This window comes from Scylla paramamosain, chromosome 21 (genome assembly GCF_035594125.1).
Source record: "Scylla paramamosain isolate STU-SP2022 chromosome 21, ASM3559412v1, whole genome shotgun sequence".
In the NCBI taxonomy this organism is placed as follows: Eukaryota; Metazoa; Arthropoda; class Malacostraca; order Decapoda; family Portunidae; genus Scylla; species Scylla paramamosain.
The window spans coordinates 19,354,749-19,379,049 of NC_087171.1; the positions used below are offsets into that span (position 1 = coordinate 19,354,749).

Below are 24,301 nucleotides of genomic sequence, written 5' to 3' on the forward strand. Positions count from 1 at the left end.
TCTCTCTCTCTCTCTCTCTCTCGAAGAGAAGGCAGGGTCTATTGGTGTCTGTTGTCCTCTGTAATCTTTTGTATAATGCAGATCATAGTCAAACCATATTAAAATACTGACTACAACCTTTAAGCAGTGTCACATTTTAGCTAGTGTTCCTATATTATAAGGGTCCTCCATACATACATATGATACATTTCATGCCACTGCATTAAAATCAGTGATCCGAACACTATCAGGTTAATTGCTGTACTACCCTTAGGATCCTTATTTCTGAATTACTAGTTGAAAATCAAATGACGCTGATGATGATACATCAACAACAACAACAACAACAACAACAACAATAATAATAATAATAATAATAATAATAATAATAATAATAATAATAATAATAATAATAATGCATCTACAGAGCAGATTATGTAGACTACGAGCGAGGCATCAATGACTAGAAGAGATGTGGGGCAGGATGTGTGTCGGAAGGGAAGGGAAAAGGGAAGAGGGTAATGGATACCCAGCTTCCCTTCCCTCTTCCGCACGCCACACGTGCTGTTCCCACCACCTGTCGCGTCCCCCAGCTGGCAACACCTGTCCCGCGGCCGCTCCCTCACCCTTCTCACCACTTCCCTTTTGAACTCCGTGCCACGTGCCGGAACTGGGATTTTTTTCTTCTTTTTTGTGTGTATGTGTGAGGAGTGCATTTCACTCCTTGCGTCTTCAAGGACTATGTAGTGTTCGTGACGTTGCGCTAACTACAAGATCACGTGGACGATCATTTTCACCTTTTGTAGGTTTGCGTGCTGTGGTTCCTTTACAGACGTCACCCAATAGGAAATAACATCATATAAATTTTCACATCTGTTTCCAGAACGCTATACTGTTTGTGAGCACTTTTGTACTACAGAGTACTGACAGTAAACTTACTGGTCGGTAGTATCATGGTGCTGTTGATGTCGATCATGAAGCAAATAAAACTGCAAATGTTTCTTTAGTTGAAGTAAAACAAATAAGGAACCCACATATTAGATTTATTTTGGCAAAACAGGTAACACCATCCATTCTTCCAAAACTGTTTCCTAAGTCCCCAAGGGCTTTACTTTATTTTGTATACATTACATACATACACTATTTGGAAACCAAACCCAGGATAACAACTGATGACTATAAAATATTTACATTCTCTCGCGCTAAGAAAGACACATGCTCTCCAGTATTTCCACACACTTCACCACTTGCACTCCTGCTCTGTACCTCTGAACACACTTGCCTTCAAGCTAGCCTTACACAAGAAACTTGCCAACAGCTTCAGATTTACAGACTTCCACAATTATTATATGATTTTGAAAATTCTGATTCTTTTTTTAAGAAAAGATACTAGTTAGGTATGCACAGAGATTGAGCAAATAAAATTTTTCTACGATAAAAATAAAGTATTAAATAAAGAAGAAAAATCCTGCCAGTATCACAGCATGGACCTCACTAGCCAACATATCACGTGTTTATGACTCACATACAAACACTCAAAAAAATCCCCCTAAAATATGACACCACATCGCGAAAACTCTTTCCATCATTAAATTAGCAAAGGATACATGCATCACCTGAGTCCTGCGCCTAAAGCTTGCCTCCCAACCTTATCCTAGTGTTACTAGATGGCACTTTAACACAACTCCTAGGTGTATAATTAATTCTGGTCAAACTAGAACCTAAAAAGCCTCAGAACTATCTGACTACAAATATGTTACAGTCAAACAAAGTCATGAATTGTAAGGGATCATCAGGGAAGACATACTGATATCTATCATGTGAGACTTACAAAATATGATCAAATTATAAAAAAACAAATGTAACTGATTATATAAAATTTTCAAGAATACAATGAAATACATCCAATATCTTTTGCTGTGAAGTGATCCCTGTGATGGTGTTTTATGCTGTGCAAGGTAGCTTATCTTGAATAAACACATGGAAAGTAGCCCAGAAATGGATGAAAAAGGGGCATGAATGTCATAAAAATAAACATGTAAATAAATGAAATGATCAAATAAATTAAATAAAAAAAATATGCACATCACCTGGATGATGTAAGTACTGAAAATTGTACTTGTACAGACAGTTTTCCGGCTACATTTGCAATTAGAAACAATGATACTGATACAGACTTTAATAAAATAAATCCATAACACCAACCATATAAAAAAACTATAATAAAGTATTGTCTAAAAATATTCACATACATAAAAACTAAAAATTATATGTGGCAACATTTTAAAATAAAGGCATTTACTAGTAAAGCCTGCTTTCAAACTTATAGGTAAATGAAATTACAAGATGTATATAATATATGTGACTACTTGTGTTTGATTCATGCTCATGATTTGAAAACTAGATGAAATTCTAAAAATGTATGAATATACATTTTCAAAATTCTCCAGTCCCTGTACTAGAACTATTATTCTAGTACTGGAAATCTTATTGCAATACTTATTTTTGGAGTTACCCAGAATTCAAATAACAACTGATACACAGTTCCCCTAACATATCTTCCACAGTGACTTAAAAACAAAATATTCTAAAGCACCCTGTTTTCAATATAAAGCATAATCCTTCATTACATGTATACCACCACCTCTACCTTTAGCTGCATATCAAGGTCAACAATACCTTGAACTCTTTTTTTTTTTTTTATTTGTTGCTTCATAGCCAACTGCTGCCTCTTTCAGTTTTCTTTTCTTTTCTATTTTTTTTTGCCGGATTCAGTATTTAGTTTGTCTTCTTTTGATTTAATTCATACATAATCACTTTCTCTGAATCCTTAGGTAGACTCTTTCTGTTTTATGAAGCATCTTGACCAGTTTCTCATTACTAAACAATTAATCATTCTCTGTAATATAGATGTATCAGTAACTTAATAATATGGATAAAGTCAATGAATAACAGTAACAATATTGTAATCAAGATTACTTACAATGTATAAACACTGAATTAGAAAAATGAAAATGAATTCAACTGCACTTGATATCTAAAAAATGTATTGTAATGAGAATACCTGAAGTACAAAGATGAATAAGAAAGTATGAGTTTTGTGTACTGTGTGATTTAATGGATGGCACAAATTAAATAATTTGAGTAGAAAGATGAGGGAAAGATAAGGACAAGATGGGAACCATATACGAGGAAAAGATATACTTTGAAAAGGTTTATTTATGATACAAAGTAGAAAGTTTGATCATGTGTATAGAAATACAAAGATGGGGGACCTTCTTCATTGTTACCTCCTAAGAAGAGTTTTCCTGTTGGAAAAGCCATAGCTAGCAGACTACCACACTCATTGTGCAAAAAAAAAAAAATAAATAAATAAATAAAATAAAATAAAATAAAAATAAATAAATAAATAAAATAAAATAAAATAAAATAAAATAATAATGAAAACTCTGAGCAGTCTTAAGCAAAAGGCTAAACAAATGCAGCCCCCTTTAAGAAAGTACAGTGAAACCTCACAAAGTTGGACCCCTTTAGGTCGGATACTGGTTAAAAGGCAATGTCACACAGGGCAAATTTCTCTCAACATGTTGGCCAGTTTTGCAGGTGATACTGTGAACCCAACAAGTTTGGCATCACACAGGGACAGGACCACTGTGTTGATGCCTCATCATTCCAACAACAAGAAACCCCCAACCAGCATCTCTTCAGCCACTTTATTTTGCCTTAATTATTCCAAAATTATATGTTATTACATACAACTCCATGTTTTTTTGAATGGCTTTTGATTTGATGATGGAAGAATGACGCTGTAAGTCCTTCGCCCCTCTTGGCTATGTATATAGGCTGTCTCCTCATGCTGTGCCCTGCTGGCCATGGTCAGGACTGGTCAGGTCACTCAGAGTCAGGTGGCAACAGCATAAGCAGGTATAGCCAACACCCCAAGTACCAATTAATAGTCTGAATCCACTATAGCTCAATTAATTTGTGTTGAACTTTCACACTCCAGCAAAACTTAGCACGGGACTCCATCACGACACATTGTTTATCTTGCCAGCTGCAGTTGTCAAATAAGTGCTATAAATGATTTCACACACCACACAATCAAATCACAATCACACAATTGCACATGTACTTCAGTTTTTTTTAAATTTTGTAGATGACAATTTGTCTCATAAAGTACAATAGTTTATATTTGGTTTACATTTATAGCTTGTAACACAATAGTCATTTGACTCAAATGCTCCCAACATGCCCAACAACACGACCATTTTCTATTCTTCCTGACAATAGAAAACAAGCAACAAGATGTTGCTTGCTGCTCATTTTCCCCAACTGCCAACAAAATGGCCAACATGCTGGAAGAGATTTTCTCTGTGTAATGCCACCTTAAGTCGGACACTTTTAAAAGAAGGGGATGAACCTCTACAAAATGAGGAAGCTGTAGCATAAAAACCTCGACAAGTCTGTCTACAAATGATACATGCAAGAAAGACCTGAAGGGGCAACAGGGCACTGCCTAGAGGAAGATGAGAATTGAGTATCAATGAAGAAGAGAGGATAATGGGGAGTTTTCAGAATTAATGCACCGGATGTCGTTGATACTGCATGTCCACTAGTGACGTGAGCTAAAATATTTTTATTGTAAATCCCATGTGCATACAGATGTATAGTATGTTGATCATTATGATACTTTCAAAATTTTGCATTGACTTTTGAATATCTTGTATGAATAATTTTGAGAGAAGCTGGTCAAAATAAATATTTTTGTGATTATCTAGTAATACTGTCATCAATATTTTAAATATGGCATAATACAAGTCTAAAATTTATTGATTTGGACAATGAAAAAGATAAAAAATTAGACTGTATTACAGTATGACATAACACACTCAGTAACATTGTGATGTATAGATATAATTATTTTGGTGGAGATTTTAGCATCTCTTTCAGGAAGCGAGTGACATAGCAAAGTAATCAGACACCAAAACAAACATTTCTCAGGACTGCTTTGGCATAATGGAAGAGAAATACAGGGAGCCACAGGTTCAAGGAGTACTGGCATGGACAATGCAGCAGGAATTAACTGGTTGTCCAACTAGGTGTTTGATAACTTCAACTAAGGTGAGCCAGTCAGATGTTTGTTTTAGATATACAGCATTATTCTTCCCAGGACACTCAAGTTACCTATTTTCAATCAAAATTGTTGTTTCTATATACTAGGAAGTTGATCTATGTAATTTGGAGCTTTAAGTGGCAGATGTGTTGTCTTCATTTTTACTGTTGTCTACATTAATAAGCTTCCAATCAGTGGTGCACTTTTTTGGAAATCTCAAGATGTCCAAAGAAATCTAAATGCCAATTCACTAGAAAATCATCTTAAATACTTTTGTTCATGAATACAGTTCAATTTTACCTGTGTTACTAATTGAAAGGAACTGTGAAGAAAAATATAAGCTCATTGCATATTTATGTGTATAGAATGACACTGTATGCATATTTGATATTGTTCCTGTGTGAAGACATACCTGGTGATACCGCCTGGTGACAACCACTAGTTTACCACACTCCCCATCATCTACAACATTAAGTGGATACAGTAAATAAAATAATTGAATAATGAGACACTGATCTACACAAAGTTAGATCAGATGTTAGACTACCTGTGGTTTTTCTCAATGAATCGTTTCATTACTTTTGAGTTGGTCATTTACTAAATGACAGTGAGAAATACAAGGTAGAGTCATAAACATAAGAATAGATAGGACACAGCACAGCACAGAAACAGTTATATAGACTAATAAGTTCTGACAATAACCTTTCAAAAATCAAGATCAAGAAGAATTTTAATAACAGGTATTCACCATCACCAGGAGAGGGTGAGGAAGGAACAAGTCTAGAATCATGCAATGTTGAGTTTTCAACAAAGGTCTCAGGAAAAAGATCGGCTTTAGAAATAGAATAGAAGAGAGAGCAAAGATGGAATCTGAGTGAAATAAGAGGTGAGGGAGCAGATGAAGAAAATAAAGTAGTTTTGGCTTAACACTAAGAGTCACAAGGAGAGTTATGCCCCTTTCACACCACCAGTGGCTGCCACTAGTTACCTCCCATACTTTACAATGGAGCCTCTCATGTATGGCCACCCCAGTGGTGTGAGCAGGTAACCACTGCCAATGGTAGTATGCAGTTATTTATTGCTTGCAGTTACCTGATGTTTTCACACTGGGGTAACCAGTGGCAGCCATCAGTGGTTCATGTGACAGAGACCTAAGATCTGATAAGATTTTGAGATTTCTCAAAAACAGATTTTTGGCAAGTTATACAAAAGACTGGCCATGATCTCAGGCAGAAATTTAAAGGTTCTGAGTTTCATGAGATGGAAGGATAAGGTACTGACTGTGAGCTGCCTCACTATCCTAGACAAGATGAAAATAAGCTGAAATAAGGTTTATCAGCTTTTGGGTAAGAGGAAATGTCAAATGAATACTTCCAAGCCAGACATAATCACCTTTTACGTGCTTAGCACAAGGAGGTGGATCTTTAACAAGATTTCGTGGAAAGTCTGAGTATTACCACTTCGTCTTCCTACTTAGCAGAGTAATAATGCTACAAGCACCTCCACTATGATGGATCCATATATTGTACAGGAGTAATAGGACAAGATGTGAAAATAAGGTTATGATCAGAGGAGTCCAACAGAGAGAACAATTTGATATAAAAAGTTAAAGAGTTTGAGGTAGGAAGATGTCAAAGTCATTCAGTATATCTCCAAGTAGATCTTAAATACAGGTATGGAGCTGCACCATTTGCTATGGGTCATGTACAATGGCAAAGTTGAGGTCTTGTTTACCATGTTGGTCAATGAAAGACGATGATAGCCAATTAGCCATAGCTGGTGGTGAACATTGAAATTCCCAACTATGAAGATCTCTGCAAGAGGAAAGGGAGTGAGGAGAAGTGAGTTTAAGTGTGTTCCACCTTAGAAGTGAGATAACTGAAGAATTTAATGCAGTTAGGAAATAAATATCACAGATAAATTTAGCAAGAGTAGCAATGAAGACTCAGCCAGTTGTGGAAATTTATGAAGATTCAAGGCTGTTGGGTGTTGAAACAAGTGATGGATCAACTGAGAGTTACTTATAATAAACATGGCTGAAGCAAACAATAACACTAATGCAGTGCTAGCAGACACTACAATAAATGAAATTTTAAATCACACAATAGATTTGGTGCCATTTGCAAGAAATTACTGTGTTAATGATTCAAGAAGCCTAAAGGTTTAAATATATTAAAAGACTAATGATGCTATATGAAGTGGCAATAACTCCTAAACTCATGAATGAATGCACAACTTGTAAAATATTTCAAACATATCAGTAAGTACATGAAAAACAGCTTTATGACTACTCATAACTACATATATATATTTTTCTTCAAATTACTTTTTGTGGAGGTTGACAAAATAATCTTGAGTGACTGTATTAAGGCACTTTAAATCCCTGGATTGTCAATCTCTAAAGTATTCCTAATTGCAAATTTTAGTTCTGCTTTTGAATATTTCAATAAAAATGGAAACAATGTAATAATTGACAATTACATACATATTTAATACAGTATTTTTAAGTCAAGTCCAACTATGGCTCCAGTTATTTCACCTTCATTACTATGTACCCATCTATTATATGTGATATTGCAATGGACATACTTCATACAGAGGTAATGTGCTACATTAACAAGTACAGAATTTCAACATAATGCAGGATGAAGAAAGTAACTCACTACATTAGGTAGATATGAATAGTGACTGCCAAATTACATTAAGGTTTAAAATATGTGAAAGATTGTATACCACAACTGTGTTGTAATCAATAACCATCACTACCACCACTCTGCTCCTCACCTCCACTTTAAATATAGCAGTAAAAGGCATCTTCAAACTAGTAAACAAACTAATAAATCTAATACTAATAATGTAACAATTTCCAAACACACAGTATGTATGATCTAAATGTAAAACTAGAAATGCCAAAATCTGGATACAATGACCTTTTCTATTTCACCACCACAATGAGGTCTAACATATTACATTGCTGCAATGGTAGTAATGGTAGTGGAGGTGGTAATAAGAGGACATGATGATGATGATGATGATGATGATGATGATGATGATGATGATGATGATGATGATTTTAATGATGATGGTGATAATGATAAAAAATTATAATTTTAAGTACTTGCATTCAACCTTTTAATTGCACATGATTTGTCACCAAAACAGAAAAGATCCACAAAATATTGGAAAGTTATTTTATCCCCCTCCCATCATTGTGTAACCATCAGTCTGTGCTCCAACACATAAAGGGAAGGGAAGCTGGAGTTTGGATCCCACATCTCCAAATTCACCAGAAACTTAGTGATGGTCTTGACTAAAGGTCTTATGAAACTACCAAACATGTACAGTGTGTGTCAATAAACATATGTGAGGCCACTTTATTTTATTTTTCCTTTAAATATGTTTTCCTCTTGAATCTGGCACCCAACACTGTTTTGCATAGAAAAGATGTTACACTGTCACTATTGCTATTGTTACTGCTCATATGATAATGACAGAATTCATTTCATGTAACTGCTAACTACAATTATAAAAATTTGAACTCAAATAAACACTCAAAACTAAATATGAAAATGTGCAGATATGAAATGCCTACATAAAATTTCAACTTCAATATATAGTTTAAACCAGACATAGGGATTTGTAAACTGGTCTCATAACAATCATTAATGTGGAAACCTTAGTGTCAAAATGTGAATTCTGTCTACATGTTTGCTTGTAGCGTGTCCAATGTAAGTCATAATTAATTTTCTGTATTTAGTTATTTAATCATCCTGGGATATAAATTTCATCTATATAGTATATAATCAAAGATATATATTAAAAAATAGAACTATTCAATCACAACACATTATGGGACAAACCCATTTCTTACTAAAAATAGCAAGAAGACTATATATTTTAATGTAAAATATCCAATACACACTCACATGGCAAATCATCTAATGCACATCTTCCCGAGAGAGCAGATGCTGGGCATTTTTGGAGCCCATCACACAGCAAAGAGCGGTGGGGAGGAGGGATAGCCCATTGCAATAATGGATTCTGCCCAAGTCAACTTGTGTCTCTCTCACTAAATTCAGCATTCAATCTTGCCAGATCTCTGGAAACAAACGCTTTATTTAGTTTTACGTCATATTACAAATTCTGAGCAAATATTAAACTTGAAAAGATAAAACTGTGGCATATGCTTTGAGGCAAACACCCAGAAATCCAATTCATTCATTTTCTTATCTTCTGAATTTGTGACATGCAATTTCCTTTCCTGGAATACAAGATCTTTGTGCTATTAGGGCTATACCTTTCAAGAACAACTTATTCATCACCCAAAAAATGAAACTGGATTGACAAATATCAGCTGCTCAGTCAACCAGGCTGGAATACAAGTTAGATTAGACTGCATGAATGGAATCTAACTAAATGAATGATTTCACCATAGTCTGTGATTTTCTTGTCCAGTTAATAGATCTTAACCATATTTCTATGATAATAAGTTGATATGACATATTTTCCAACATCCAAAACACAGCCCCACTGCTGATGCTACAAGAAAATAAATCAATTATATTGGAGACACAAGTGGGTGAATGAATGTAAGTGAGGAAAGGGTAAATTCAGTAATACACAATAAATAAGTATCTAAAATAAGTAAAGGAAGAAAAAGGAAACATATAAAGAAAAGAAGACCTAAGAAATTATTCAAAACAGCAGTAGTCTCAAGAAATGACGCAGCATTGCATCTTGTCTGGTATTTTAAATGGTCCCTAGCTTTCGGAGATTCATGTAAAGTTGTCTTGCGTGCTAAAATGTATGATAACTAAACTAAAAGTTTATAATGCAGAAATCTGTTGAATTTGGTCCATTTCCCCAAAATATTTCATATACTCATAATATACTTAGAAATTTCATGATATATATATATATATATATATATATATATATATATATATATATATATATATATATATATATATATATATATGGAATGAAGTTCTCATGGCTATATTATAAAATCCAACAGTAATTACATCATGGTGGGATCACCACTTCTAAATACTGCTGGGGAATTGAAATACTACAAATTCTCCATATCCATGTAATTCCATCATTCATCAGATGTTTTATCAAAGCCTACAAAAAGATAGACATAATACCTGTTATGGACAGCATCCATGAGATGCACAGCATCTAGTTGAGAAAGACAGACTCTAAGTGTTGTCCAAATGTTGTCAGACACAGCCTTGGATGATTCTTTGCCTCCAAGTCCTCGGCCTGCTGCTTGCATATTCAGGGCTTCTAAGAAGTGTTCCATTGCCTCCCTGAAATATAAGTTAATTTGAATAAAACAGATGAGCATTTCATACAAATCTGTATGTCAAAATGTGTGTGTGTGTGTGTGTGTGTGTGTGTGTGTGTGTGTGTGTGTGTGTGTGTGTGTGTGTGTGTGTGTGTGTGTGTGTGTGTGTGTGTGTGTGTGTGTGTGTGTGTGTGTGTGTGTGTGTGTTTACAAGATTGATTCAAGTTTGGTATGGTTGATGTCCTTTTATTCTGGTGGTCAGAAGCACAGGCACAAGGTTTGCAAGCATTTTCATACATATTCAAATCAGATGTGAGGATTGTCAGCATCATGTTGCATGATATACTGGTTACTGGTTGCAATGCTTATCTTTTTACACCAAAACACAACACTTTATTGTAAAACTTCTGACCCAACCACAATTTGTTCTGCATTATAACTGGTCTAGTACACAATAAATTACTTTCATATGAATTGTGGCTGATGTTCCATCACCATGTCTGTGAAACCCACTTGTGAGTGTCTAAAAAACAGCATACACAAAACAAACAGAACTATTACCTATGGGCTCCTAAATTAATGCAGGATATTCCAAGGTTATACCGGCACCTAATATAACCTGGAGATATTTCTAGAGCATTGCGGTAGGCATCAATGGCTTCCTCTGATCGTTCACTATTTGCTAAAGTTGCTCCCAGTTTGTTCCACAATTTAGCATCCTGAAATGAGAAAATTATTTGTTTTGAAAATTCACATGAAACAAAATGTGAAAAAAATAAATTCTGCACAGATTTAAGTAGTGACAAAAAATCAACTTTACACTTTACCTTTGGCCGAACACTCAGAGCAGCATGGAAACAGTCTACAGCCTTCTCATATTCTCCCGTCAGGTTAAACAAGACTCCTAAGCCGCACTGCACATCAGGGTCAATGTTCTCACTTGGGCGCTGGTTGGCTGCACTAATGTACAAATCTTGCACTTCCTGTATTAGTTGTCTGAAAATGTCAGTACAATGTGAATCTTTAGTTTTCACTTCATAGTTTCCTTGAAGAAGTTAATGAATCCTTATTCATATAAAAACAAAATCTACAGTATCTTCTGAAGTTTTGCAATTGCTTTCTTCTTAAGGAATAGCACTAAATGTGAGGATTATGAAACTCAGGGTATTGAAAATACATGAAAAATGCTTACTTATTCTGGTCCCATGACTTGTGTAAATGTGTGTGTTTGTTTTGTCCTCACATCCAGTGTAATTTAGTGGTGTGATGATGTAGTGCCACTACATCTAAAAACTCTGTGTGTGTGTGTGTGTGTGTGTTTTGTCCTCACATCTGGCATGATGCAGTTGTGCAGTGCCATTGCATCTAAAACTGTGAGTGTCTGCATTTTGTTCTCACATCAAGCAATGCAGCACCATCACATCTGCCACAGTAGTGAGATATCTCACACTTGTTTATGTTTTTTTGCAATATGGCAATGCCATCACCAGCCTTCTCTTCCCACTCTTACGTGCAAGCCGGCATAACTAGTGTTGTGGCTAGCAAGTCATATATCCACATAAGGAATTTGTATGTTCAGGTATGTGAACTGTATATGAAAATATGCATACAATATGTATAAATACACATAAATACGCACGTATTTACCTTTAGTTTGATGGTAATGGTAGGAATGCTTGGCCCGTAGGTGACGAAAGTGCAAAAGGCGAGGAAATAATGAGGGAAAGTTGGGATGAAAAGAATTTAGGACTCAGCATGAAATTTGAGGATCATGAAACTTGGATACAATGAAGCTCAGGGGGTAATGTATTCTAAAACACTGAAAACTGCAAAAATTGTTACCTGGAAGCTAATGTAGTGGCCATCATCTGTGGTTTCCTGGTTTCTTCACCTCTAACAAGATGACTGTATTCTGGGTTAACCCTGATCCACTCCTGGAAAGAGAAGTCCATGCAATAATTGCTTTATTTAAGCTGCTTCTTTCATGAAACCCTTCCATTGACAGTTAATGTTAATTTAAAATGGACATAAAATCACAGTTAATATTTAAAATCCCTCCATAACCCATGAATATCAATGAGTAAACTTGGTGAAATGAAACAAAAGATAAACATAACTACATGTACAACAAATCTGAGCACAATATCCATAAAAACCTATCATGAAACAATTAACATATCAATGAAATTGTTATGGCTCAAACTTCTGAGTTTTCAATAAGCATCTTCCAAATAAGTAGTATTCGGGAAACATTTCAAGGTAAATAGTATATTTCAAAGCATGCAAATATGAGCAAATGTCTGTTGTCACCTGGACAGGGCATCTATGAGTCATATATAAATGTAACCTGGTGTAATTTGATGCAGGAAAGCACATTTTCTTCATGTAAAAATGTTGTAACCTGCAGGTATCTCTGTAATCTAGTATCATGACTATACTTAGCTCTGTATGATTCTCAGTTCAGAAGCACCTTAACTGACATTACAGAAAAACCTAGATGGCATCTATAATCTCATATGTGTTATCCTTCTCACCTGTATTCATAACAATGTATGATATGCATTCTTCCTAAATACAAAAAAAGCATGCACTGAAAATACACTGAACTCCATCTTTTTTGTCATTCTTCACTAACAATAATCACCATTTTTACCTGTATACTTATCTATATACCTGATGCCTGCTCCTAAGAGCTGTGCTTACCTTATCGTATCTGGAAAATCCAAAATCTTGAATACTTTGAATCCTAAGTAATCTGAACAAGGCATTCTCAACCTGAACACAAGCAAGTTACTAACCTTTAATGAATTACAAGCAAGAGTTTGGTAGGATTCATTTGTATATGATGCTGCTAAAGCCATCCAAGCCACATGGTTATTGGAATCTATTTCAACACACCTGCAAAAATAGATACTGTTTATCAATAAAATATGAATGATTTTTATCTTGTTAAACTTTTATTTAATTTCCAATATAATTCAAGAAAATAATTGGTAGTTGTCAATTAACCTACAAATGTGTCCAATTGCAATAATGTTGTTCTATCTACAAATAAGTCATTTATGGTGGGTCCTATATTCACTTTATAAAATAAAAGCATACCTCCTGAGAGCTGCAATTGCTGATGGGTCCTGTTCATTTTCAGCATGTGTCATGCCAAGCAGCAGCCAAGCTTCTGGGTTCTCTGGGTTTAGCTGTGCAGCAGCTTCAAACAACAGCACTGAGGAAGGAAGGTCTCCTGCTTCTAGACACCGCTTGCCTTCACTTAGTGGGTCGGGGTGGTCTTTCAGAGGATTATCCTCCTCAAACTGATAATCCTATTTGAACAAAAAAATAAATGAATAAATAAAAAATAAATAAATAAATAAATAAATAAATAAATAAATAAATAAATAAAAAATAAATAAATAAAAAATTATATATATATATATATATATATATATATATATATATATATATATATATATATATATATATATATATATATATATATATATATATATATATATATATATATATAAAGACACACACACACACACACACACACACACATTTTTGATACAAGTAGTCAAGTGATATATGATAATCATATGGCATGGATCCCTAACACTGAATATAAATAAGAATATACAGCAGATATTTGCTTCAAGGAGCTTCTCATTTATGATTTGAATTTAGTAATACTTACCCCTGCACTATCTTCAGAAAACCTAAAACTTTCTTAATTTCACCTTAAAAATAAAACTTATACAGCAGTTTTATCAAACCTGATAAGGCTGAAAGGCTGTGGAGTTGAAGTCTGTGAGCCAAGGATGTTCTACCAAATCATCATCTCTGGCCATTTTCTCCCATTCTTCTTGCAATGTCTCCCAGAAGCTTTCCTTCTGTTCTGATGTCATTGCTTCACTATCAATATTCCCATCACTTAGTGGTCCTGAATAAAATAAACAAATAAATAAATGAATAAAAATACATAACAAAAAATCACATGACTCAGGATCACAGCAATGATACATAATAAATTAAAGAAATTACTGACAGATTTCAACATCCCCCACAAATGGAGTAGGTGAGACAAGGTGTCATCTGTGCTCACACACACACACACACACACATACACACACACACACACAAACAGACACACAACCAAAAAACAATTCGTAAGCATATGTTACAGCCCATCTTAACTCATGAGCCTTTAATGAGCGAGGGAAAACACATTTGCCTCATTAAACACATTTGTGTGAGGCTCAGTAGTATAAGAATACCTGGGTTTCCCCTCAATAAGGCCTAAAGCTGAACTGGTTTGGCCATGCTGCACCCATCTTCTTTCTTGTAACTGATCCAGTCAACAGCTCAGCTGCAAACACACTTCCCACAAAGGCCCTTAAGGTCAGGTTCTATTCAGGTATTCACAACTGCTCCATACAGCCCAATGATGTGCAGTCACTCACCACACTGTCCATTCATCCCATGTAAAGCCTTCCTCTCAACAACCTTATGGCCCCTACATTTGATTTAGTTATTTTCTTTATCAGTCAATCTTCTTTCACTCCTATTAATGAGCCGCAAAAGTTTTTCACTTATATAACATATTTCTGATCTAATGGTTTGTATAATTTCTGATAGTTGCTTGAACATATGGATGGTTTTGTGTCTAGATTTTCATCCTGCTGTGGATGGAGGAATAAAAGTGAAAAAATGAAGCAAAAAATATGTGGAAAAAAATTATAAGAGTTCAGATGTAGATCACTTGAAATAAACGAATAGAGAAGATTGTATAAAGGTGCAGTAGTTCTGACTGCAATATATAAAGCTGAAATATGAAACATGGGAGCAGGAGAGAAAAGGAAAGTGAATAAGGATGAGGAACATGTGTGGAGTGATACATATGGACTGAGAGAAGAATAATGCTAAGATCTGGTATTGCAAGGGAGTCAGATGAAGCAGGATTAGAAATGTCTTGAAAAAATAATAAAGAGCAGATGGAAATTATTGGCTAATGTGCTTCAATCCCAACTTGAAGACTGCCTTATGCAATGAGCAGTAAGACTGATAATCCAAGGTACCAGAAGGAAAACAATGCAGTGAGAAAGAGGTGAAAGAGGCGAAAGAGGCAAAGAACATGAACGAGGCAGGCTGGTGAGGACATGCAGAGGCCCACTTGTATTGAATGTCATTGGAGGTAGTATGTAACTTGCCCTCCATATATTCCAAGAACTACCTCTCACATATACTGTTTGATAGTGAAACTTTGGTAGAGCGTAGGTGAGCTTTCCAATTTGTGCCCAAGTGACAAAGAGGCAGTTCTTCAAGCAGCTCTAAATTCCTCTTGCTTCCTTATGGAATGGTTTTCCAGATGGCTACTAAGTAACAATTTTCCTTCTTTTCCTTGTGGCTTTTTTCCAGGTCTACTGAAAATGCACCAAAATTGTGCAACTTCATCATACTTGTGTTGCTTGTCCTCCTTACCACGGTCATGGAGGTGCCGAGTTAATGCCCTCCAAACCTCCTCTTCTCTCTTTCTCAGAGACACTTCAATCCTTCTTTGCCTTTCCTGCTCTTCCTCCTTCGCTGCTTCATCCAACAAAACATGAAACAGATTGAAGAAACTCTAAAGAAGGATATAAACATGAAGACATGCATAGAAAAAAAAAAAAAAAAAAAAAAAAAAAAAAAAAAGTGCATGCTATGAAAGATGAACTTGATGAAATTATATATATATATATATATATATATATATATATATATATATATATATATATATATATATATATATATATATATATATAAATAAATAAATAAATATATAAATAAAGATGAGGTGATCAAGGAAGTGGAAAAATTCTAGATAATAGCAGTACAATACCATAAGTCAGTCACACACAAAAAGTAGTAAAAATAATAAATAAATAAAGGAAAGGAAAAGGAGAAATTATCTACTGACCACTCCTAACAGCTCAAAATAATATTTTACATGGGTACAATTTCTCTTTTTTACATAACGAACACATGTCTATTAGTAGATAAAAATTATTAGATTGAAAAAAATTAAATTTTTCAAGGGCTGCACCTGAAAATAATTTAAATTTGTGGCCGAAAAATTTCTTTTAAACTTACAGTATGGTAAATCATGAAAAGTAGAAGAATATTGATATAGAAAGTATATATCAATCATTAAAGTCTGCTTTTTTACTTTCTAAATTTTATTACAAAATGAAATATGTTTCTAGTAGTTAAATACTTCATATAAACACAGAGCTTTAGGTCTACAAGCATATCCCTTTTATTGAAAGGTCTGAATCTGCTGTCATTCCTCCTCTCCTTTTAATACTGCATCATAGCAAAAGAGAGAGAGAGAGAGAGAGAGAGAGAGAGAGAGAGAGAGAGAGAGAGAGAGAGAGAGAGAGAGAGAGAGAGAGAGAGAGAGAGAGAGAGAGAGAGAGAGAGAGAGAGAGAGAGAGAGAGAGAGAGAGAGAGAGAGTCTTAAAAAAATATCTAATTATTGTGAAATAAGTACGTATATTGTTCTTGAAGCAATGTAACATTCCATTAACATTCAACAGAGGAGCTACAACTCACCTAGCTGTTTCACAAACTCTTCTCCCCAGCGCTGGTGTGGCTGCTGCTGCTCCTTCATGAACTCAGTGCTCCAGGACTCTGCCAAGCTGCTGGCAACTTTCCCTTTGGATGCTTGTAAATCTTCACTTCCATCCTTATCCGACTTAGTTCCTTCACCCAACTTTTTAATAAATTTCATGAACTGGAATCCAACAATTAAATATATATATAAAAAAAAGATATGGGTTGCAAAGACAACTGTAAATATAATATGCTTATCATGAGAGAGAGAGAGAGAGAGAGAGAGAGAGAGAGAGAGAGAGAGAGAGAGAGAGAGAGAGAGAGAGAGAGAGAGAGAGAGAGAGAGAGAGAGAGAGAGAGAGAGAGAGAATATCCTAATTAAACTACCTGTTACAAAACTAAGAAGTCACCAAAACAGAAGGATAACTGCAGTTCTGCGATGAATCCCTACAATGTACCAAATTCATGTGTCAAAATTTATTTTACCTTAATATGTTTTATCATTTGCTTGTTTATTATTCTTTTTATGAACACACAGAACAAAGATGAGATACAATGAAATTTGGTATAACAGAAATCATAATGGTAAAAAAATGTATAAAAACAAAGGCATTGTGAAGCTATATTTGTAACTGAGTAAACTATATATATATATATATATATATATATATATATATATATATATATATATATATATATATATATATATATATATATATATATATATATATATATAAAGCTCACTATATTTGAACATTTTAATTGGAAAAATGAATAACTTTAATTTCATATACATACACATAAATGAATCTCACTAGACATAAGATTACAGAAATATTAGCACAAGTTATTTGCTTTAAGCTGTATATCAAAGTAGAAACAAAAAATTACATAATACTACCTCTGAATTTGAGAATTTAGGGTCATCCACTGTTCCCAGAAGTTCATTAGCTGTTTTGGCAAGCTCTGAGTCTTCCTGTGGATTATACTCCTCAAGCCATTTTGTGGACTCAGAACCCTGGGTATCATCTCTGGAAGAAGTCACCCAATAAAATCTTCATGAGTGGCCCAATCCGAGACTCTTTGCCTCACCTGGTAACACTAAATTACAGAATAGGTTGTACCAAATTTGGTCTAGCTTGACTTGGTTTAGTGAGTACCTACAAAAAATTTGCAGAAATTGTCTTCTTGAACAATTTTTTGTTGTTTTTAACAGAATATTCTGCTGCCTTCCTGACTTAGAATTCTTATTTATGGAAATATCAGTTTACATAGATAATACACAAAAATATAAAATTCTTTTTAAACTAGGGACAGTTTTAAAGCTATGAATGCATCTTTTTATACACCAGGCAGTCTGACAGCAAAACATGTTATTTCAACTCACATGGCATTATCATTTAGATACTCATGAGTCCATCTTGTGTCGCTGTCAGGTATTATATCAGGAGAGGTGAGGGCATGCTGTTGGTCCAGGAATTCTTTGGTCCAGTCTCCACCAAGACCCATTTCCTATAATAAAGAGAAAAATAAAATACATTGTTTTTTCTTTACAAGAAATGGAGAAAAGCAAAATGTATTTATCCTTTAATACATACCATAAAACCTTGCAATGTGAGTCTTGAAAGACCATAATGTGAAACCTCCCAAATTTTGTGCAAATACAGGAAAACTTGCAAAGACCACTAGGACACTGATCATATATCCCCAAAAGACACAATATATGACAAATGTTTAACAGCTAAGCATTTTACAACATTTTCTAAGTTTTAACTCAAAGCAAAGATGCAAAGCATTAATATGTTTGAAAAGTAATATCTTGAAAAATATTTCTTTGCTACTTCAGCTCTATACAATAATCAGCATAAACTCAGTGAGCAAAAATAAACACCTAAACATGATAACAGCATTTATTACCTTGAATGTTTGGTACTTAGCTTACCTGGACATGTGTCTCTGAAGCTAAGTACTCCTCGGCCCAGTTACTGGCTTCAGAGGCAAGGTCTGCAATACCCGGACCTCGCATGGGTCCTGATCTGGCACGCATGCTTTCTATTTCCCTCATTTCCTAAGGAAAATACACATTTTAAAAATCTCAACTTACGGCAATACCTTATATGCAGTTCATTTCAAAATCTTCATTCATATTCATAAAGTACATTTATGGTGAATTACATATAACCCTCTGCAATTATCCTGGATGCAAAGTTTATGACATAAACTAACCACTGCATAATGCCTATGATTCAACTACAAGATATAGGTTTCGCTAAGGTGTGGGTGTAAGGTTTACCATATCTCTTCTATCGGTAAACCTTAATAAGTTATTCACCCTCACCTATGTAGGTATTTAAAGGCATACATATCAGCAAAATACAAACTGTAAGCCAGTGATGATCAACTGATTATATTCTGCTTTTTATTCACTTACACTACAAAAAGTAATAAAAGATTTCAAATAACCTGCAAAAGAGAGTCCATTCTGAAGGCCTGAGGTGCAGCAGCAGCAGCCTGTTGTGTCTCAGACATAAACTCTTCAACCAGCTGATCACCCACAGTTGTTGGCCCATACTGGCTTTTAAATATCCCATCTGCAAAATTAAAGTGCTCATGTTAATGAGATATGATATTAGTTTTATATTATATAAAACAGATCATACATTCTTTTATCCTTCAGTGAACTTTCATTTAACACATTCCTGTATAACATACCTGCAGCTTGTATATACCATCTAGCTACTCTTCCTTTCTTTACAACAATACCTTCAGTTGGTGGTCTGGCCTGTGGCCAGCGCAGACCCTCATCCAGCAATGCCTTGTCTCGGGTCACATGTTGGGTGAGGCGGAGCAGTGCATTGCCCTCCCCACACTGGGCATCCACAAGGTTGCGTAGGGCCATGCTGCACCAGCTGCCCTTATTTCAGGAGAGAAACTAACAGTTAATATTATAAACTGACCAATAAGCATTTATTTTCTATAGAGCAATAAACATCCTTATACAAAATTTGTACTGAGTTCTCTTGGTGAAAATTTCCATTTTTTGAGTGTTACTTGAAGAAAAATCATGAAATTAATAAGGAAATAAAAATAAATACATTACCATCATCAAATTGTGTTGATGGATATTATCATAAGTGAATGGTAAGCTAGAATATCTGCCCTCACATGATATCTCAGTAGATTAATTAATGACTTAGGGCTATTAAGTTAAGGATGGAAATGTTGACATAATTGATAGGCATATCAAAATTCATTATATTATTAACAGAATATAAACATTAGAGGAAGTATCACTGCCCTGTATGGTCTCCACCAACCATCTCAACCTTGCTGTTAACAAGTTGAATTTAAGTGCCTAGAAGAAAGGATCACATGTAATACTACTAGCATGGAAGACAATGATGAGAGACAGAGAGAGTCAGTTGTTTTCAATAAGTACAAGTCAAACAATGTGAACTATGTTCATATCTTGTTAATATTCTATCATGGCATTCATTTATGGTCAGCATTTTTTGCCTTAATATATCCCTTGGGTGCTTATCTTTAGTGGTGAACTTACATGAAGTTAACATTTCACTGTGAAAATGCAATTAATTTCTCAACATCTCATAACTCATGTCAGGTGAAGCACAGGCAGAGATGTGTTTACTACACAATATCTTCATTAATGATGTCTTCAAGACTCATGAGTCTGTCTAGATTGATTAAGGCTTGGCTTAGTTTAGCCATGGAAAGATGACCAAGAAAGAAGCTACCTTCCATCTGATAAGATGTTGGGAGGAAAGAGGGCAAAGCCTCATCCTGAGCTCACCAACTCCAGCAGGACAGTAAGTGGCAGGAGAGGAGACAGAGCACTGACTGTCAGTGATACACAAGACTGACAAGGTTAAGGCACTAGCCTTGGTGTAATACGCCTTATCTCATCACAGGAAAGTCAAGCAGCCAGCAGCCAGTGAAAGTTGACGCAGTAGTGGCCAGCAGCCAGTGGAAGTGCACCTTGTAGTGGCCAGCCATCTTGTCACCTGCCTGGTGGAGTGCTGTCGGCCATCTCCCTCACCAGAAAACTATACAGTGGTGATGCCTGCCCGCTGGAGTACCACCAGCCACCTCCCTCGCCATCTTCCACCATCCTCGTCCCACCAAGAGAGCACATAAGCTTCCCAGGCATCCCTTTTTCCAGCTAGTCTTGAGCCCCCTCTCCTAGTCATTACCCAGAGCAGGGAGGAATAGAAATAGGCACAACTCCTCAGCCTGGCAGGGAAGTGTTAGAGATTCTCATGGGAAAAGTTTGGCTTTTTTTTTTTTTTTTTTCTTCTTCTTATGACACAGTAAATGTCAGAAACTTACAATCAACTTAATTTCTCATCACTGTGAAGACTTTAATTCTTATTTGTTTATTTGTTTTTTTGCACTTGTTCCCACTTTTATTTATTCCATTGTTTAATTATTTATTTTTTTTGTTTTCTTAAGTATCTAAATAGCTTCTACTATTTTGCAGTACACATGCTACTAGATTTACTACTTACATTCTTAATGCACTTTTATGTTTGATATTCCTTACAGTATCATTCAATTCCAGAAAACTTTTAAAACAGTACACAGATGACTTGCACTAACAAAACGTCATAACAATGCCATGAAAATCCCAAATGCCGCCCTAATAATAATCTTAGTGAGTAAAGGAAGTGTCCCTGAGGGTTAGCGATTCACACGACTGGGTCCTTGTGGAGCTTAATTGCCTGGCAGGATTCAGATGTTTGCCTCACAAGATTAAAAGGTTAAGTTTGAATAAATTTACTTAATGGCCAGAACAAAACAATCAGTCTGAACAGAACTACATAGTTAACAGCATCATTAACTCTGATAAATGAATACAACATTTAGACAAAACATAATCAAGAAAGCTTCACAATTTGATTTAAACAGCTGAAAACTCTGCAGAAGCACTAAAGTCAAGCATCTTATTTTCTGATCAGGTCTCACTAATGCAGATTATTTCCACAGGATTCTTTTCAAACTGGATCTCTTACATAATTTAACTTATGTAAGCAATTCATGTTACCCTGACAAACCTTTACCAGGTGACACATGTCTTAAGGGTAACATATTAGATCAGAAGAGGATTCATGTGTATCATCATAGCATGTATAAGCTTTAAGGATACAAAGATATATACATGTAATAGTATTTTCTTCCTTTTCTTGTTTCCAATACACTGACCAGTGTTGGCCACCTCATCTGTAGCATATATCTACGTATCTATGTATCAAGCTGGGGTATCCTTCAGAGGGTAACCAAAACGTTACATATTATTGAAGAAATAAAATATGCGGGGAGGAGGTCCGCAGTCCCCTCGCTCCTCCATTTCAGCAGGCTGGACTGTGACTGCCACAAAGACCAGTTTGTAAGGAACACTGCATCACTCCTCTGAAGCAATACCTGGGCACTGCAATGCTGACAGGTGTAGTCAAGTAATACTGACTCCTCAATGATTCCTCGAAATCTCGGATATGTGCAGATCTACCTTTGCCCTTGCTCTGTGTGCGTGATTAGTCTTCAGCAACAGCGTTTCGTCCTCACCTTGAGATGGAACGACGCACAATTACTAGTGGACGACTGTCTGCTGTTTAAAGCTTCTATTCATTGGTGGAAGCAGTGGGAAGTGCTAGGTGCAGTACACAATTTCGCTCCGTCAGTCCAAACAACACTCCATTTATTTACGATGTGATGCTCTGAGAGAAAAAAAAAACGATCTCGCTCGCTTGGAAGTAATTACGAAATAATCCAAACTGCTATGCCACTACGGCAGGGAATATTTCCTGAAACATAGAAGTATCAGTCTTTGGCATTTTTTTATGCTGAAACATATTTACAAGACCAAAATATTGCCAGAGTTAAAGATGAGCCAGACGTTCCAACACCCGCCCGGCAGACGTGCAGTCCTGCCTTCGGGGATGTCGAGCTTTTTTTTTTTCTTTCCTTCTTTTCTTCTTTTCTCTGCATGTCAATTCAAGGAATTTACCTGTAGAGTTTCTTAACAAAACATTTTGATAGATAATTGCAAATGAGTACACAGTCTTTATATTACGGCAACACGAGCATCTTGAGTGTCACTGCTGGGATAGCGAGGGGGCTGCTCGGAGGGGGAGGGGCATTAGGCTTAGAAAACTAACCAAAACTACCAGTGATGCAACGAGATAGTCACTACTCTTATATAAGCTCTCCTGTTACGTATTTTCCACATTTATTAATTTTCTTTTCTTACTATACAAGATACTAAGCCCAGACACACTGATTACCTGACAACAATGGTGGTGCACGAATCAACTGACGCAGGTGTGATGTAAGTTCTCGGTTGTGCGTTCTTACCTATTACTGGTACATATGGGAAACAATCTCTAATCAAAATAAAAAAAAAATAAGTTTCCAAAAGATACTAATAGGGGGAGCTGATTTCTAAAAAGCCGATATTAAACTATTAATCTACTTTTATCATTTCTAAATCACATAAAATAGGCAGACAGACAGACAACTCTTGATATCGCCAGGAATGGATTGCCTCTTCCTCCCTTTATTACGCTCTCGTGATTACTAGTAGAAGTAGTAGTAGTAGTAGTAATAGTAGTAGTAGTAGATGCATAGTTAGGTTTTCAAAGATGCTTTACCTTTGATGAAGCAGAATCCTTGTTAAGCTACTACTATCACCAGAATCAAATCTTTTCAAATAAAGGAGAAAATTAATACTTTCTTGAAACTTTCTTGTGTTAGTCGATGGGTGAGTTACACTTTGGGCCAGCTGCTATTTCCTTCCTCTCAACACCTTCCTCAACCTTTTCCTTATAACACCTTCATAACATCTACTTCATTAATCTCAACTGCTTTCCTGCGTTTCTTTTAACTCCTACTTCCCCACTCTGAATTTCTGCCTCGCGATAGCCATGAATTGAATAAAGAGCGCGTTCTAGTATTTTTATATCTCTCGAATCTAAATTTACAAGTGGTTACTGACGCACACCTTTCATTCACTGGATTAAGTACTTACTTCAGAGAACAAATATAAATAGTTTAAGGCTTACGAGTATTTAGTATTCTACTATCCTAGGGCAATCAACTTGGGTAGCTGACTCTGGCACACATAATGTAACCCTTGTAGTGACAATATCTATTCACCAATGTCATAACTAAAAAGTTACATGCAAGAATATTGTGTTAGGAAGATCGCACTACGGTTCACAGTAAATAAAACATAATTTCAACAAAACTGAGTAGTTTTGGATAAGTTATAGATTTGACGGTTACAGATTTCAAAGTTTCACCGAGAGGCGTGTGATGGC

At 35.4% G+C, this 24,301-nt stretch overlaps 1 protein-coding gene across 5 annotated transcripts; it reads right to left on the reverse strand.

The window, feature by feature from the left end:
- Window positions 1–1,005: 1,005 nt before the first annotated feature.
- On the reverse strand, window positions 1,006–22,707 carry LOC135111185 (peroxisomal targeting signal 1 receptor-like). Of its 5 annotated transcripts, XR_010273606.1 has the most exons (17): window positions 22,548–22,707; window positions 19,731–19,881; window positions 19,431–19,558; window positions 18,910–19,035; window positions 18,355–18,479; window positions 17,869–17,998; window positions 16,968–17,148; window positions 15,858–15,959; window positions 14,153–14,319; window positions 13,488–13,702; window positions 13,184–13,283; window positions 12,228–12,319; window positions 11,213–11,381; window positions 10,947–11,104; window positions 10,243–10,407; window positions 9,019–9,191; window positions 1,006–6,906 (listed from the first exon to the last, which is right to left on the reverse strand). XR_010273606.1 is itself a non-coding variant. In XM_064024265.1 (16 exons), the coding sequence occupies exons 2-16, from the start codon at window positions 19,864–19,866 to the stop codon at window positions 9,143–9,145; spliced, it is 2,043 nt and encodes a 680-aa protein (XP_063880335.1). In that variant the 5' UTR covers window positions 19,867–19,876; window positions 22,548–22,707; the 3' UTR covers window positions 1,006–9,142. The 5 variants fall into 5 exon arrangements, 4 of the variants coding, with proteins under 4 accessions (XP_063880335.1, XP_063880334.1, XP_063880336.1 ...); XM_064024265.1 differs by having other exon boundaries at window positions 1,006–9,191; window positions 19,731–19,876; XM_064024264.1 differs by having other exon boundaries at window positions 1,006–9,191.
- Between the last annotated feature and the right edge of the window lie 1,594 nt (window positions 22,708–24,301).